Here is an 18,921-nt window from a genome sequence, read left to right on the forward strand (position 1 = left end):
CCATTGTTGGTCCTGGATGTGAATGATATCTCACTGTCTGCTGAGTTTCTAATGCTGTAATGGATGGATGAACATATATGTGCTCTCACTGCTCTCAGAGCTTTCATTTTCATGTCAGGATGACTGACACAGGCACGTCACAAGAATCTGTCTGCTCTGCTGTGCCCAGGGGGTTGTGGGTATGCATGCTGTATGTGATTTTTCCTCAGAATACAACCTTAAGAAAATATTAAAACAAGTCCTACACCTTAACCGAGGATAGCACTTCCATGTGCTGAAGTCCACATTCTTCCACAGCCGTACCCAAATAAGCTATTTATGTATGTAAATGGTGTCACACACTCAGTGGAAACAGAGAGAGAAACGATTTAGCCTGATTTGTAATTCCCAGGTGCTAAAAAGGGTGAGTTGAGTAAAAATGTAAAGACTGCTGTTGGATTTTAAACAGGGGTGACAGTTAAGTCAACTGAAAGTAAAGTTTTCAGCATTTATTTGCAAGTCCCTTTAGTGTCTGCCAGAAAATTAAGAGAGAAAACTCTCCAGAATGCTATCTGATTTGATCTTGTTCTACTTTAAATACATTAATGTGGCTCCGGCAGAATCAACTTTTTAAGGAAAGGTCACTTGACGTTTCATCGATTTAGCATTTTAATGTTATTTGCGTAGCCTCTCTCTCTCTCTCTCTCTGCGGAGAGATGGCATTATGCAGGCAGGGAGAGTGTGTGTGCAGGGTTCTGTGTGCTGCTGGTAAGAGGCTGTGAATGTGGGCTCGGCGTAGCTCAGTGGAGACGGGGGACGGGGCCAGGCCTGCCCCTCTCTAATAAGTGTGAGATGCAGCCTATTCAGCCAAGACGCCTCGCCTCTGCAGCAGCCAGCCAGTAACACCTATTACCAGCACTCACATTGAAAATCCATGTGTTGTCATAAGTGGCCATTGTTGAAGCTTAAGGAAAGTTTTGTCCCAGCGAAGGTGTTGACACCTCTCCCTGTCCCTATTGATTCCTGGTCCTCTTTATTCATCTCATGGAGCTGTTGTCCTGGTCTCCTGCCATGTTTGGGAGCAGAACACCCACCAGGGGTCACCAGACAGGAATCACACACCTCTACCTGACACCCTGGGGAAGGAGGGATGAGAGGGAGGACGAGTGGAGGGGGGATGGGGGTTGTGCTGTACCTGTTGGGTCTGTAATGAACAGTGTAGAGGAGTGTGAGGCGGAAGACCAGTACAGGTCAGACAGCCCCTGTGGGAGGGTCCGGGCTAGAGAGAGGTGTGACGTTGTTCTGTGTTTCTGTCATCCTGGAAGACAATACAACCCATCCAGCAGGAGACACTCATTAGGCAGGATTAGGCGGCCGCCTGTGGCGGCATTTTCTGAGCTAAACTGACCAATACGCACCTCCAACAACACATAAAACCTCACGTAATTTTGCCCAAAACCAATGACAATTTCTCTCAACCAGTGGCTAATGGACTTGTGATAAACAGTGCCCTGTGATAAACAGTGCCCACTTTGTCAAAGGCAGGGGCACAAAATATGATGCTAGTCCATTCCCAGCGCACCTCTCCAGGGTGCTGTTTGAGAGATGCATCTCTGCAGCGCTTCACCAACATTCCATCAAAAAAAGAGTCTAACATAAATCATCTAGCAGATATAGGATATGGTAGAAAGAGTGTGTGGTCTTTTCTGTAGCCTACAGGCTAGAGATAAAATGTATGACAATGTAACGGACACTTTTTACATCATGCAGGTTTCTCCGATCAGATAACCTAACCTAAATTGTACCCAATCAAATAAAAAATGATCTGTCATGTTGACAAACAACATATCTTAACAACAGGACAGGTTAAAGTAAAATGGACAATATGGAATCACAACTGTTGCATGATGACTCCTTGCTTTCCCCAGTCCACCTGGCCGTGCTGCTGCTCTAGTTTCAACTGTTCTGCCTGCGGCTATGGAATCCTGACCTGTTCACCGGATGTGCTACCTGTCCCAGACCTATTATTTGACCATGCTGGTCATTTATGAACATTTGAACATCTTTGCCATGTTCTGTTATAATCTCCACCCGGCACAGCCAGAAGAGGACTGGCAACCCCTCATAGCCTGGTTCCTCTCTAGGTTTCTTCCTAGGTTTTGGCCTTTCTAGGGAGTTTTTCCTAGCCAACGTGCTTCAACACCTGCATTGCTTGCTGTTTGGGGTTTTAGGCTGGGTTTCTGTACAGCACTCTGATATATCAGCTGGTGTACGAAGGGCTATATAAATACATTTGATTTGATTTTGATTTGTTGTCCAGGAGTTTCACCCCAATGTCATGATCAATGGTTTCAAGTTTCTATCTGTACATTTTTGACAAGCTGATCATAGCAAAAAATAAAATACTTCTGCGTTTCCAGCTGTGTAAACACATTGCAAATAGGCTCACAATAACTCCTGATAAAGTTGGGTAGCTGATATTCAGACCCAAATTGATTAGTCACAGGAATCAGGACTAATAAAGCCAATGCAACAGCCTGTTTTACAAATGGTGGGCCTACCACATGGATGGGCATTTATAGAATTCCTTTGCAGTCAACATGGTAGGCTACACCCTAGTAAGCAAGAGACATCTTTTGGACATCTTTTTTTGTTCCTGTCCAAACCAGATGTCTTTTTTTGGTGTTTTACAAAACGGTAGGCTTACCACATAGATGAGCATTCATAAAATTACATTTCAGGCAACACTGTAGGTAACACCTCAGTAAGCACGGACCGGCCTTGAATCCTGACCTGCCTTGATTTCCACATACACTGACATTGTTTTTTGGTCTGGTCCATTTATAAACGTCTATGTTTGGTTCAGATTTTGTCCAGTCTGGACCAGCCTTGATTTTGCCCAAACATTGATAATATAACTTATATATTTTTTACTTTTATTCAGAATCAAAAATGAGCCTGATTTATACATTGGGAAAATATGTATTTTCAACATCTGCAAAATGAAGTATTTTCTCATTTCTTTCATAACTGAAAATTGACCTGATTTCAACGTCCTGGATAATACGTATTTTTCAACGTCCTGGATAATACGTATTTTTCAACGTCCTGGATAATACGTATTTTTCAACGTCCTGGATAATACGTATTTTTCAACGTCCTGGATAATATGTATTTTTCAACGTCCTGGATAATATGTATTTTTCAACGTCCTGGATAATATGTATTTTTCAACGTCCTGGATAATATGTATTTTTCAACGTCCTGGATAATATGTATTTTTCAACGTCCTGGATAATATGTATTTTTCAACGTCCTGGATAATATGTATTTTTCAACGTCCTGGATAATACGTATTTTTCAACGTCCTGGATAATATGTATTTTAGATGTACGAAAAATACACATTTTCACCTTTTATTCAGAACCTAAATTGAACATAACTTCAACTTCTGGAAAATATGTATTCTACACGTCTTTTTAATGTAATTTTGCTTACTGGGACTATTCTAGTTTTGTTGGGGTGGCATTTTTTTGACTTTTTGACCTGAGGATATTCATCAAACAGACAGGACAGGAGACCGTGTTCACTGGTATCAGAGGTAGCGTTATGGCTCTTTGTGATGGCTGTAGTGTTTGGATTAGTTGGTTGTTTCTCTAAAAGAGCAGTTTGGGCTCAGGTTATCAATAACTCCTAGAAAGACTGAGCCAGACTCTCTGGTTACAGGGTGTTCTCTCTACATCTGCCATAATGAGGCCCCTATCAACAGGAGCTGGCTCTCTGGACTCAATACACTGATTGGAAAAACATTCTGTGTTAGGTCAGAAGCCTATGATTTAGTGTTGGGTGTAGAAGCCCATCCAGCATGCAGCTCCCAGCAGCTTCCCTTGTGGGCCGGTGTTGGTAGTGCTTGGTGGGTGATGGTGACAGAGGCTAGGCCCTGACCCCACAGTGTGTAATGGTGCAGTGGAAAATATGCCGTCAGTTAAAGGAGGAGCTGCCTGTCTCAGTGTGTGGCAGAGGGAGAGAGTGCGGTGACAGGAGCACTCTCCTGCAGAGAGGGCAGGTGTGTTAACCCCTCTCCCCGTCTCTCTCTTTCTGTCTCTCTACTCACTTCGCTCAGTCATCCGCCACTCTCTCCTCCCGCACTCCGCCTTGACAAATGGCTCCTGACGGCTGATTTGTTGGTTGTCAAAAGTGGTCCTTGTGCCGCCGACGAGGGGGAGGTGGAGCGAGCTGGAAAACAAGCTGCATCTTCCAATTTTCCAGCTCCCGACACCGCTACTCAGCCTCGCCTCGCCCACAGAAACACACAGGCAGGCAGCCCACGGCAAGCCAATCTCAGGACGTCTGTTCTTAAATTGATATTCCGTTGGTCTGATATAGAATGCATCAAATGAATAGCTGTTGATGATTTATCCGCGTATTTTAATTCAACCTCATTGATGTAGCTTTTCCTGTGTTTTCCAAGTTCCTGTTGACCTAGAGATGTTTCAGTAACATCCTCTGCCAGTTTCAGGAAGATAGTGAATAGTTTATCTCAGATTACTGTTATTATGAGTAATGACAAGGGAAGCAGGCAGAAAAAGGGAAACGAGGGAGAGAGAAAGACGGTAAGATAGAAACCCCAGACATAAGTAGTGAGGGATGGGAAGAGGGCGGGCTGACCAACTTTCCTTCCCACCAGCTGCACCAGGATGTCCTGATGAGTTTATAGAGGAAGTCATCAGAGGAGGTCAGGGCATTTAGGAACAACTTGTCATAAGTTCCCTCTCATGACAGTAGTTAGAACACTGCAGTGCCTGCCCTGCATTATTAGCCCATTCGGAGCAGCCAGTAAGCGCTAACATCCGGTTTTCAGGGATACAGTATTTTCAACCTAACTTATGGAAGTGGGAACTCCTCTCGGGCTTCTTTCTATGCCTGCTACATTAGGTTAGCCCTGCATGCACAGTTAATCTCACCAACACTCATCAAGGATTTTAGAAATCCTGTTTAACTTGTCCCTATTGCACAGAAAATGATTCCAGGGGCAGTTTAGTGCTAGTGCTCAATGTGCATTGTATTGCATGTGTTATCATGTTGCAGTAACATGACACACTAAACCTGCCCCTGGGCTATGTGGTGACAGTCAACAGCAGCAGTCATCGTAAAGAGAGCTTTAGGAACGCTTCTAAGCACAGGTGAAAGTGACTAATGTGTACTACACACTCTCCCCTTTGTCTTGCTGTCAGAGTTAAGTGTTAATGACTCAAAGGTCACGGTGGAATAGAGGGGTTTGGCGCTGGTTTATTTACCCATGATCTTATCAGCCCTGCCGTCTCCTTATCTTCTCTCGTCTCACCTCTGACCTCTAACCCCTGGCCCTGAACCTGTTTTTCCTCCTTTTAATGCGAAAGCCCTGTCTGTCTAAACCCAGGAGGATGCTGACTGTCAGTATTATGGACTGGGTGTTTGTGTTTAGAATAGGCTGATTACACATATGGTATTGACTATTATGGGTATGGTATAGGTTCAGTTTAACACAATGTACTCAGGCTACATGCCCTTTGACCTCTTGTATTCTAACGTCAATTGACAAATCAAAACCCATGTCACATTCAACATGTCACAATGTCTCTTCAGCCCACCATCATCTGTTGAACTCCATGATAATGACTTATTGATAATGACTTATCATGGTGATTGTTTATGGCTATGTGTGTTTAAACCCAGGATGAGGTGATCTTGACTGTCTGTCTGTCTGTCTGTCTGTCTGTCCGTCTAACTGTCTTTCTAACTGTCTGTCTGTCTGTCTGTCTGTCTGTCTGTCTGTCTGTCTGTCTAACTGTCTGTCTGTCTGTCTGTCTGTCTGTCTGTCTGTCTAACTGTCTGTCTAACTGTCTGTCTGTCTGTCTGTCTGTCTGTCTGTCTGTCTGTCTGTCTGTCTGTCTTTCTAACTGTCTGTCTGTCTGTCTGTCTGTCTGTCTGTCTGTCTGTCTGTCTGTCTTTCTAACTGTCTGTCTGTCTGTCTGTCTGTCTGTCTGTCTGTCTGTCTGTCTGTCTAACTGTCTGTCTGTCTGTCTAACTGCCTGTCTGACTGTCAGTCTGCTGTATACAGTAGGACAGGCTGAATAGGAGCTGGTTCCCATTAACTCGCACTTGTTCTATTCTTCTTCTTTGGTTTTTCATGCTAGCTCTTCCTTTCTAACACATTGCAATATAAAATCATATTCGCTTTGAACCCCGCGCCATAAAGAAGGCACATTGCTTTGAACCCTGCGCCATAAAGAAGGCACATTGCTTTGAACCCCGCGCCATAAAGAAGGCACATTGCTTTGAACCCTGCGCCATAAAGAAGGCACATTGCTTTGAACCCCGCGCCATAAAGAAGGCACATTGCTTTGAACCCTGCGCCATAAAGAAGGCACATTGCTTTGAACCCCGCGCCATAAAGAAGGCACATTGCTTTGAACCCTGCGCCATAAAGAAGGCACATTGCTTTGAACCCTGCGCCATAAAGAAGGCACATTGCTTTGAACCCTGCGCCATAAAGAAGGCACATTGCTTTGAACCCCGCGCCATAAAGAAGGCACATTGCTTTGAACCCCGCGCCATAAAGAAGGCACATTGCTTTGAACCCCGCGCCATAAAGAAGGCACATTGCTTTGAACCCCGCGCCATAAAGAAGGCACATTGCTTTGAACCCTGCGCCATAAAGAAGGCACATTGCTTTGAACCCCGCGCCATAAAGAAGGCACATTGCTTTGAACCCTGCGCCATAAAGAAGGCACATTGCTTTGAACCCTGCGCCATAAAGAAGGCACATTGCTTTGAACCCTGCGCCATAAAGAAGGCACATTGCTTTGAACCCCGCGCCATAAAGAAGGCACATTGCTTTGAACCCTGCGCCATAAAGAAGGCACATTGCTTTGAACCCCGCGCCATAAAGAAGGCACATTGCTTTGAACCCCGCGCCATAAAGAAGGCACATTGCTTTGAACCCCGCGCCATAAAGAAGGCACATTGCTTTGAACCCCGCGCCATAAAGAAGGCACATTGCTTTGAACCCTGCGCCATAAAGAAGGCACATTGCTTTGAACCCCACGCCATAAAGAAGGCACATTGCTTTGAACCCCGCGCCATAAAGAAGGCACATTGCTTTGAACCCTGCGCCATAAAGAAGGTACATTGCTTTGAACCCCGCGCCATAAAGAAGGCACATTGCTTTGAACCCCGCGCCATAAAGAAGGCACATTGCTTTGAACCCCGCGCCATAAAGAAGGCACATTGCTTTGAACCCCGCGCCATAAAGAAGGCACATTGCTTTGAACCCCGCGCCATAAAGAAGGCACATTGCTTTGAACCCCGCGCCATAAAGAAGGCACATTGCTTTGAACCCCGCGCCATAAAGAAGGCACATTGCTTTGAACCCTGCGCCATAAAGAAGGCACATTGCTTTGAACCCCGCGCCATAAAGAAGGCACATTGCTTTGAACCCCGCGCCATAAAGAAGGCACATTGCTTTGAACCCCGCGCCATAAAGAAGGCACATTGCTTTGAACCCCGCGCCATAAAGAAGGCACATTGCTTTGAACCCTGCGCCATAAAGAAGGCACATTGCTTTGAACCCTGCGCCATAAAGAAGGCACATTGCTTTGAACCCCACGCCATAAAGAAGGCACATTGCTTTGTGCGTCAGCCATCAAAACAGCAGAGAAAAGAGCACTGCTGTTCCCTGGTGTGCCAAGGCTGCAGTTGTCTTGTCTCGCAGCCTTGCCTCCTTGGTAGAGGAAGGGGTTAAGCTTTTATCTTATAAATACCCCCAAAATCCCACGGTCAATGACACATTCAGATATGCCGAGTCTGGCATTAACATAAAAACGAGGGCTTCTTATACAGTGAAATTTCAATGAAGGGGAACACAAAATGCATTTAATGAAATTCAGATGCTAAGGCTCCAGCTCCCATGAATCTCATTAAATGGGCTTTGTGCTGTTTTTCCATCTTCTCTTTGTGGAGAAGGTCCTCCAGTGCCTCTAATAATGTCTGAGATTTCATCATATAGCTGATTTAAAGAAGACAATGTCTGCCTTGTTCAGTCATTCCTCTCAGCGCTGACGCCATTCTGCCTCTCCAAAAGACGGCCGGGCAGAGTTTCTCCATGCAGCTCATGATAATAATCAGGCCTGTGGTGACTTTCCTTTTAGTTACTGAAGTTTGCAAAGTCCCCCTAACTCACTGTATCTCTCTCTTCTCTCCCTTTCTCTCACTCTCTCCCTCTGCACAGGATTTGGCTTCATAACTTTCGAGGGCGAAGACGTCGTAGAGAAAGTCTGTGAAATTCATTTTCATGAAATCAATAATAAAATGGTGAGTCCACTCTTCTTTTCAATTCCAGGTTGGTGTTGAAGGATTAATGTTTGATTTCCTCTTTAATGGACTGTTAATAGCAAAGAGTCAACGGTGTGTGTGGGGTGTAGGTGTATGTGTATGTGCACGCCTGTGTATATGTGAGTGTTTGTGGGCAGGTGTGCACACGCCTGTTTGCGTGTGTGTGTGCGCGCGCGCATGTGTGTGTGTGTTTACATGCGCGTGCATGGATGTGTGGTGTGATGTGTGTGTGTGTGTGTGTGTGTGTGTGTGTGTGTGTGTGTGTGTGTGTGTGTGTGTGTGTCTGTGTGTGCACTCGATGGGTCTCTAGGATGGGGAGCTCAGTGGTGTGTACTGCCCAGAAACCGTGAAATTGTGTGTGTGAATTCCGCCTGTCAGGTTGAGGGACTGGTGAGAGGAACCTGTCCTTCTCTTCCAACCCCACCCATACCCACACCAGACACACACAGGCCTTGACTGCAGCCAGCTAGGGCAGGCAGAGAGTGTTGCTGGGAAGTCATTGGCAGAGGAAGAGTTCATTAACCAGGGATTAGAGCCTTCCAGGAAGCCCAGTAATGATCTGACTCATCACTCCTCACTGCTGTTGTCCTCTGTTTCAAAGCACACAGTCAAAAGTGTATAGTCATTCCGTCAGTTCAGCCGATCAGATGACTCATGCTCAATATCACTGGACATATTGTAGCCATCTGTTTCATGTCACATGTTGATGTACAGCAGACAGTTGTGAGTCTCTGTAGTGTGTGCCCCTCCATTCCCCCTGGGTGTACACTGTGTATAGCCTACTGACTGGGTTGGCCCTGTGGCCTGTGATAGGCTAGAGGGAATGCTCTCTTCCTGTCACTCAATGGGTTGGGACTCCTTCCTTTACTATGTGGTCTCCTTCAGGACCATAGGAGCTGACTGACAGGGGCGGTGTAGTAGAAACAGATCCACTAGGGACCGGCTCTCCCATGTATGTATGACCTTACTGGCTCTCCCTAACTCAGGGGAAGGCAACTAGATTCAGCCGCGTGTCGATTTTTGTTGGTGCGCATGGTCGGGGGCCGGAACATAGTTGCACTGAACAAGAATATAAACGTAACATGTAAAGTGTTGGTCCCTTCTTTCATGAGCTGAAATAGAAAGATCCCATAAATATTCCATACGCACAAAAAGCTTTTTTCTCAAAAATTTTGTGCACAAATTTGTTTACATCCCTGTTAGTGTGCATTTCTCCTTTGCCAAAATAAACCATCCACCTGAAAGGTGGGCATATCAAGAAACTGATTTAACAGCATGATCATTACACAGGTGTATCTAATGCAGGGGACAATAAAAGTCCACTCTAAAAATGTGTGCAGTTTTGTTACACACCACAATGCCACAGATGTCTCAAGTTTTAAGGAAGTGTGCAATTGGCATGCTGACTGCAGGAATGACCACCAGGGCTGTTGCCAGAGAATTGTATGTTAATTTCTCTACCATAAGAGTTAATTAACGTCATTTTAGAGAATTTGCCAGTACGTCCAACCGGCCTCACAACCACAGACCACGTGAATTACTTATTGTTGGCGAGTGGTTTGCTGATGTCAATGTTGTAAACAGAGTGCCCCATGGTGGCGGTTGGGTTATGATATGGGCAGGCATAAGCTACGGACAACGAACACAATTCAATTTTATTGGTGGCAATTTGAATGCACAGAAATACCATGACTAGATCCTGAGGCCCATTTGTTAAGGTACTGTATCTGTGACCAACAGTTCCATATCTGTATTCCCAGTCATGTGAAATCCATAGATTAGGGCCTAATTCATTTATTTCAATTGACTGATTTCCTCATGTGAACTGTATCAACTAAGCCCTAAAATAGATTGTTTTGAAAATAGCAATAATTTCATATCTTCAGTACATTTAGACACAATCACATGTCAATTTTTTTGTGTGGAAATACTTGGGAACAGATTTATTAAATGAAACACATTTTTTTGCTGAATTCCTGGTGATTTTAGTATTTTTTGACAAAATATTCAACAAAAAAATGTATAAATAATAAGAATTGGCTAAAAACTTTGGGGGGCCTAAAAAAATCTCCCACAGGCCGGTTTTGGCCCCTGGGCCACCTGTTGCCATCCTCTGCCCTAACTCATCCCCCTGCATCGCTCTGTGTGTGTGTGTGACAGCCCCTGCTTATCAAAGCCTTACACAGCTCCCATAGGAATCACACAAGGAGAGAGGGAGGATATGAGAGGAAAGGGGAAAGCATTGAAGGAGAGGAGAAGAGATGAGGAGATGAGAGGAAGAGTAGAGAATGGAGGAAGAGAGCAGGAAAGTAAAGGAGAGGAGAGGAAAGGAGAGAAGGAGAGGATTAAAGGAAATCTGAGAGACGGGAGGAGAGGAGAAACAGGCCTGGTTATCTGGTTATCTGAGCTGGAGATGAGATATTGTAGTCATTCTGATCCCTCTCCCCTCTCCATCCTCCTCTTTTGCTCTCTCTCTCTCTCTCTCTCTCTCTCTCTCTCTCTCTCTCTCTCTCTCTCTCTCTCTCTCTCTCTCCATCACAGACAAGCTGCTCCTTGAGCCCAGGGACAGAGAATGTCTGCCCGCAGTTCTATGAGACCAAGACAATGCTATCGATTTTTATATGATATTGCATCAAATGGTTTCATCGTTCAGGGAGCACCAAACCAGGGCTGCTATTTCGTTTTCCCAGCAGTGGATGGGAGCATTGTTTGTGCCATCCATCGACTGGCTGGATTGAATTGGACTAGCAGGGAATTGCATGCGTCGTTATCATCGGATGAGTAACTTCAGAGAAAATGAGGAGAATAAAAAGCTACTTCAAATACTCCAGGTTATTTGTCTTGTTGAAAATAGCAGAAGTTGATGTGCTGCTCTCTCTCTCTCTGTGCTGTAATGAGATGGTTGAGGAGCGTCTCTAAGACAACAGAGGAGAGAGTTTGGGGAGTTCAGCGAGCTTCTTCCTGTTTTTCTTTCCTCTATTAGAATCCACTTGTGGAGCTTCAGATCAAAGCTGTATCTGAAGCATCATCTGCTAACAGCCTGTGCTGTGTGTATTTGACTTGCTAATTCCACTCATCGTCATTATTATCATTGTTATTATTAAGTGAAATCCTGTGGCAGGCAGGGCCCTGTATTCACACACTTTAGTGTCTCTGTGTGTTTTGATTCTTCTCATCTCAGCCTCCTGCCATCTGTTGCTTTTTATTGACATTTTTATTGAACCTTTATTTATCCAGGCAAGTCAATCAAGAACAAATTCTTATTTACAATGACGGCCTGGCAATTCCACAGTTGCATGATGAACCCTTCCTTTAATAGGGGATATAGTCAACTCAATGCCAGGCGACCGTCTGCGAGGGAATGCAGCAGAAATAAAAACACAGGCCACAGGTCCAGAGGGGTGGACGTTAGGGGAGGGCCAGCTAGTATGGGCCAGACTGTTGAGGCGAGGAAGGAGAGTGTGTCGCCCTTGCGAGAATTCCTCTCGCTGCCCAACGCCAGCGCTTTTGATTTCCACCCATAAAACATTCAGAAGGCTTTGGCCCCTCAGAGCTCCGACAGAGTGAAGGATGGAGGGAAAACAGGTAAGATGTTTTAAAAAGGCTCAGGTTTGACCTTAGTATTACAAGAGGATTTTTTTCAGGATTTAATATCTGAGTTCCCCCACTTAAGTCATTTCTGAAATGGACCTAATACAATCCCTCAATACCCGAGATCTCAGATAATTCATAGATATCCAGTGGACATGACTCACTGTAATGTTAAGATTTATAATAATAGCTCCTGGCGCTATCCCTTTGGTATACCCTTCCAAGTAAACCTGCTATTCTGCTACAGACAGCACAGACAGACAGCACAGACAGAGAGACAGACTTCTTTGCTTGGAAGCTCATCATCTTAGGGGTCCGGCGACAGTTAGGGTCAGTGCCCATTGAGACGTGTTCTGACCATGGTGTGTGTGTGTGTGTGTGTGTGTGTGTGTGTGTGTGTGTGTGTGTGTGTGTGTGTGTGTGTGTGTGTGTGTGTGTGTGTGTGTGTGTGTGTGTGTGTGTGTGTGAGTGGATCCTGGAGGACTTACTTAATCACTCAGGGTTCATGTGAGGAGCAGCACTGCACCCGGGATGGTATATGTATAGATGGGTTGACGTAGTGGAAGAATGTGGGTCCCTCTGACCCAGTGAAACTACCCCCTCCTCTCCTACTACTCTCCTCCTCTCCTCTCCACCGCTCTGCCCACCAGGGGGGCTCCTGGCCTCTGGTGAGCCCCTTCCTGTCTCTCTGGGAAGTCCCATGTCAGGGTGACATGCTGAATCTCCTGCCTGGCTGCACTCATCTACCCAGGCCTTGATCTGCTGGTTGGAGAAGTACTGGGTCTGAGTACCCCCCTCTCTCTTTCTCTCTCGCTCTCTCGTTCTCTCTCTCTTTTGTTCTCTGTCTTTTTCTCTCTTCCTCTCTCTCTTTATCGCTCTCTCTCTTTCTCTCTCTCTCTTTCTCTCTCCCTCTCTCGCTCCCTCTTCCATTCACAGCCTTTTCAGATCTGATTACTGTGAAGCCCCCAGGGCAGGAGCGAATCAGGAGCAAGAGAGTTATTGAGAAAATAGCCCCCTCTCTCTCTCTCTCTCTCTCTCTCTCTCTCTCTCTCTCTCTCTCTCTCTCTCTCAATGGCCTCCTGATCACCAACTGCCTCGCCCCCATCTACGAGGCGGCCAGGAGACGGAGGCTGAATGACAATAAGGTCTCACCTCATCTCTCTAGATATATCTTCAGGTGGCCTTGTATATCGCCACGTGGTGGTGTGTGCTACAGACTAACACCTGTTATGCATTATGTTTATTTATGCTGTCAATTGGTAGAGGCGGTGCTGATTGGGTAGCTTATCACATAACCATTAGTCATTCCACCACACTTCCTCATGGAGAGGGTTCCTGGTTGGTAAGGAACATCTTAGTGTAGTAGAATCATAGTAGAACCATTGTGGGATGGTACGTCTCATAGTGAAACCATAGTCTTGTAGTGGAACCGTAGTGTTGTAGTGGAAATGTAGTCTTGTAGTGGAACCGTAGTGTTGTAGAGGAACTGTAGTCTTGTTGTGGAACCATAGTCATGTAGTGGAACCATAGTCTTGTAGTGGAACCATAGTCTTGTGGTGGAACCACGGTCTTGTAGTGAAACCACAGTATTGTAGTGGAACCACAGTCTTGTAGTGGAACCACAGTCTTGTAGTGAAACCATAGTCAAGGATTGGAACCACAGTAGTCTTGTAGTGGAACCACAGTCTTGTAGTGAAACCATAGTCTTGTAGTGGAACCACAGTCTTGTAGTGAAACCATAGTCTTGTAGTGGAACCACAGTCTTGTAGTGAAACCATAGTCTTATAGTGGAACCACAGTCTTGTAGTGAAACCATAGTCTTGTAGTGGAACCACAGTCTTGTAGTGAAACCATAGTCTTGTAGTGAAACCATAGTCTTGTAGTGGAACCACAGTCTTGTAGTGAAACCATAGTCTTGTAGTGGAACCACAGTCTTGTAGTGAAACCATAGTCTTATAGTGGAACCACAGTCTTGTAGTGAAACCATAGTCTTGTAGTGGAACCACAGTCTTGTAGTGAAACCATAGTCTTGTAGTGGAACCATAGTCTTGTAGTGGAACCACAGTCTTGTAGTGGAACCACAGTCTTGTAGTGGAACCAAGAAGCTGCAGTGTGGCACCGTGTGGAGGGAACCGTGAGAAACTGACAGCACTTCAGCACGAGTGTGACATTTATCATGAGGCAGAGATTGTCATTCATTTGTGCAAACTTGTGTGCAGGGCCTAATGGGCTGCTTGGCCATGCTGATGAGCCCTGATGGATGACTGGTAGGACGGCCAGGGACGATGAGGGAGGAGTGATACACTGTCTGTCAGTCAGTCAGCAGAGCACACACGCTCACACACACGCTCACACACACACACACCATGTTACAGCAGCACTACACGCCACGCTGCAGTGCCTCTCTGACAGATGGGACCTCTCAGACACACTCAGCTTTAAGGAAACACTGATTTTGGGGCTCACTGGGACCCACTGTATTATTCCTCTTTAATTGCTATACACATCTGAATATATCACACAGTTTATTGTTTAAACTGCCTTCATTTTGCTGGACCCCAGGAAGAGCAGCTAATGGGGATCCATAATAAATACAAATACAGTGTTTATTTTGTTTTGCATGAATCAATTATTTTCTCAATTTCTCAAATGCCACCGTGCAGTGCTTTACAACTACAAGCCTGAAATCCTTGTCTCTTTTGGACACCTCTTCCTGAGTGTCCTGTGTTTTGTTGGAGGTGCTTTGAGTTAGTCAGAAGGTGATGTGTCCACATTTTCCAAGTAGGGAGATAGTTTTGGCACACTGGGGCAGGAAGAGAAACTGTGGCGCAATGTGAATGTGGTGGAGTTTGGGTTTGGAAGCAGACTGGTAACTGTCATCAGCTGCTGCCATTGGATTTGTAGCTAGATGTTTCATCTCAGCAGGTTGTAACAGAGTTAATTATACTCCAATCAAAATATATTAATTCAATGAAAAGACCAGAAGGTACATTTCAGGAGGGAGAAAGCTGCCGCTCCAACTCTGAGTCAGGGCTGACCATGTCAAAGTGACACAACAGAAGTCATATTTTGAAGTAAAGCTGTTCTAGTGGGAGTTGCTTTAGCACAGAGAGAACTACAGGCAGAGGCAGGGAAGTGGAAGAGAGAGAGAGAGAGAGAGAGAGAGAGAGAGAGAGAGAGAGAGAGAGAGAGAGAGAGAGAGAGAGAGAGAGACAGAGAGAGAGAGAGAGAGAGAGAGAGAGAGAGAGAGAGAGAGAGAGATTAGAGTGAGTAAGAGAGACGTCTGTATAATCTAACTCAGGGGAGAGGAAACAGACCAGAGGCCTCACATTTCAGGATTTCTATTTGGTTTCCCCATTGTAAAATAGATGTTCTCCGACGTGGAGACATATAGCTCCTGACAGATGTTTTTCTGCGTGCGTGCATGTATGTTTGTGTGTGTATGTGATGGGGGGAAATATTGATTTCTGTGTCATAGGCAAAGTTGCTGTACATGTATCAGTAATAACCACAGTCCCAAGTCTCTCATGTCATTTAATTCAAGTTTCAGGGAGTTCTGCTCTCCTGGTAAACCTGGGCCTTTCTCATACCTTTCAGCTTACCTTCCCCCCTGTGATTGCCAGTAGTATCCCTGATTGGAGGGAGGTGTCACGTTCCTTTTTTATTTCTCTATTTTGGTTTGGTCAGGGCATGAGTTGGGGTGGGCATTCTATGTTTTTCACTCTATGTTTTGTTCTGTGTGTTGTATTTCTATGTGTTTGGCCTAGTATGGTTCCCAATCAGAGGCAGCTGTCAATCGTTGTCTCTGATTGAGAACCATACTTAGGTAGCCTGTTCCCACCTGTGTTTGTGGGTAGTTGTTTTCTGTTTTTGTATTCTGTACCAGACAGAACTGTTTTGTTCATTCTCTTTTGTTGTTTTTACATTCAGTGTTCAATTCATAATAAAAGATGAACACGTACCACGCTGCACCTTGGTCCTCACCTTCTTCAACCCACGACACCTGTTACAGGAGGCTAGGAATATGAGGGAACAGTAGGATGGTTCTGATGTTATAGTTAATGGCAGGTTGCCCCTCTCTTTGACAAGAGTCATTTAGTCATCCCTCCAATCGAAGCAATGATTTCTGCTCCCTCCGCCATCCCGACCACCTACCTATATGTATGCATAATGAACACCAATCAAGTAGTGGCTCAGATCTGTAAATGGGAGTAGTGTGCTGTTAAAATGGGCCATATTTTAGTGAACTGCTTCAAGGTAATGTTCTTAAATGTGTCATTTATGATATTCCTCAATAGAGAATGATCACTGCCGCAGGGATGAATTTTCAGTTAGTGGTCAATTTCTTAGTCAGGTCCCCTGACATGGCCAACCAATTACCGTAGTGAGCAGGGAGGCAGGCAGACAAGAAGCACTGCTTCCAGCCGACACTGAATGAAGAAGGAGAGAAGGCTGTAAACTTGAGGTGTGTTTACTTGAGGATCTGAATGTTAAAAGATACTATGTGCAGTACCAGTCAAAAGTTTGGACACATCCAGGGTTTTTCTTTATCTTAACTATTTTTCTACATTGTAGAATAATAGTGAAGACATCAAAACTATGAAGTAACACATATGGAATCATGTAGTAACCAAAAAGTGTTAAACAAATCAAAATATATTTTATATTTGAGATTCTTCAAAGTATCCCTCTTTTTTAACTATTTGAATTATTATAATTTTAGATTTTTTTTGTTACCCCTTTTTGGTGGTATTCAATTGGTAGTTACAGTCTTGTCCCATCGCTTCAACTCCCGTACAGACTCAGGAGAGGCGAAGGTCAAGATTTGTGCGTCCTCCGAAACACAACCCAGCCAAGCCACACTGCTTCTTGACACAATGCCTGCTTAACCCGGAAGCCAACCGCACCAATGTGTCAGAGGAAACACTACACCTGGTGACCGTGTCAGCGTCATTGTGCCCGGCCCACCATAGGAGTCGCTAGTGCGCGATGGGACAAGAACATCCCAGCCACGTTTCATCCTCAATGCCCTTGCTGATGGAAGGAAGTTTTCACTCAAAATCTCACGATACATGGCCCCATTCATTCTTTCCTTTACACGGATCAGTCGTCCTGGTCCCTTTGCAGAAAAACAGCCCCAAAGCATGATGTTTCCACCCCCATGCTTCACAGTAGGTATGGTGTTCTTTGGATGCAACTCAGCATTCTTTGTCCTCCAAACACGACGAGTTGAGTTTTTACCAAAAAGTTATATTTTGGTTTCATCTGACCATATGACATTCTCCCAATCTTCTTCTGGATCATCCAAATGCTCTCTAGCAAACTTCAGACGGGCCTGGACATGTACTGGCTTAAGCAGAGGGACACGTCTGGCACTGCAGGATTTGAGTCCCTGGCGGCGTAGTGTGTTACTGATGGTAGGCTTTGTTACTTTGGTCCCAGCTCTCTGCAGGTCATTCACTAGGTCCCCCCGTGTAGTTCTGGGAGTTTTGCTCACCGTTCATGTGATCATTTTGACCCCACGGGGTGAGATCTTGCGTGGAGCCCCAGATCGAGGGAGATTATCAGTGGTCTTGTATGTCTTCCATTTCCTAATAATTGCTCCCACAGTTGATTTCTTCAAACCAAGCTGCTTACCTATTGCAGATTCAGTCTTCCCAGCCTGGTGCAGGTCTACAATTTTGTTTCTGGTGTCCTTTGACAGCTCTTTGGTCTTGGCCATAGTGGAGTTTGGAGTGTGACTGTTTGAGGTTGTGGACAGGTGTCTTTTATACTGATAACAGGTGCCATTAATACAGGTAACGAGTGGAGGACAGAGGAGCCTCTTAAAGAAGAAGTTACAGGTCTGTGAGAGCCAGAAATCTTGCTTGTTTGTAGGTGACCAAATACTAATTTTCCACCATAATTTGCAAATAAATTCATTAAAAATCCTACAATGTGATTTTCTGGATTTTTTTTCTCATTTTGTCTGTCATAGTTGAAGTGTACCTATGATGAAAATTACAGGCCTCTCTCATCTTTTTAAGTGGGAGAACTTGCACAATTTGTGGCTGACTAAATATTTTTTTGCCCCACTGTATTATTTGACTATACCATAATCATTTCCAACCTTGCCTTTGTATACGATCAGATACCGTGCCATCAAAAAGTATTGCTTTACTTTTTCCACATTTTGTTGTGTTACCGCCAGAATTTAAAATGGATTCAATTGAGATTTTGTCACTGGCCTACACACAATACCCCATAGGGCTCTATTTTAATAAACCTAACGCCATGGTGAATCTAAGTGCAGGCGGTAGCGCTATAGGTTCAGGGATGTGTCGAGGCTTGGCCCCTCACTGACCAATCAGAACGTGCTCCATAGAGAAATATGTGGTTGCTTCAGGTTGTGTGTTTACAGTCTTTTATGTGTTGCCTTGGAATCAACTCAAATTCCAATGTTAGTCCGTTATAGTTTGTTAAATGACTTACAGAAACGAAATAACAAAATGTAGACCTATCTTTGATAAATATGTTAACTTGAACCCATTTGCAGTCCATTGTTCTAAGTAATTGCATGGCTTCAATAGCATTCACACTGATATAGGGGCTAGGCCTACTGTAAATAGCATTCACACTGATATAGGGGCTAGGCCTACTGTAAATTACATTCACACTGATATAGGGGCTAGGCCTACTGTAAATTACATTCACACTGATATAGGGGCTAGGCCTACTTTAAATTACATTCACACTGATATAGGGGCTAGGCCTACTGTAAATTACATTCACACTGATATAGGGGCTAGGCCTACTGTAAATTACATTCACACTGATATATGGGCTAGGCCTACTGTAAATTACATTCACACTGATATAGGGGCTAGGCCTACTGTAAATTACATTCACACTGATATAGGGGCTAGGCCTACTGTAAATTACATTCACACTGATATAGGGGCTAGGCCTACTGTAAATTACATTCACACTGATATAGGG

At 44.7% G+C, this 18,921-nt stretch overlaps 1 protein-coding gene across 20 annotated transcripts in view; it reads left to right on the forward strand.

Annotated features, from left to right (window-relative positions):
* LOC139422951 (RNA-binding protein Musashi homolog 2) overlaps positions 1–18,921 on the forward strand; it is a 351,371-nt gene that overhangs the window by 247,498 nt on the left and 84,952 nt on the right. For all 20 annotated transcript variants that reach the window (XR_011635772.1, XR_011635776.1, XR_011635773.1 and 17 more), the window contains exon 8: positions 8,249–8,331. Coding sequence is in view for 12 of the 20 variants with exons in the window: in XM_071174454.1 (XP_071030555.1) it covers positions 8,249–8,331 (83 nt within the window). In the remaining 8 variants the exon portion in view is untranslated. The remainder of the gene's footprint in view (positions 1–8,248; positions 8,332–18,921) is intronic.

This window comes from Oncorhynchus clarkii, chromosome 12 (assembly GCF_045791955.1).
Source record: "Oncorhynchus clarkii lewisi isolate Uvic-CL-2024 chromosome 12, UVic_Ocla_1.0, whole genome shotgun sequence".
NCBI classification, from domain to species: domain Eukaryota; kingdom Metazoa; phylum Chordata; class Actinopteri; order Salmoniformes; family Salmonidae; genus Oncorhynchus; species Oncorhynchus clarkii.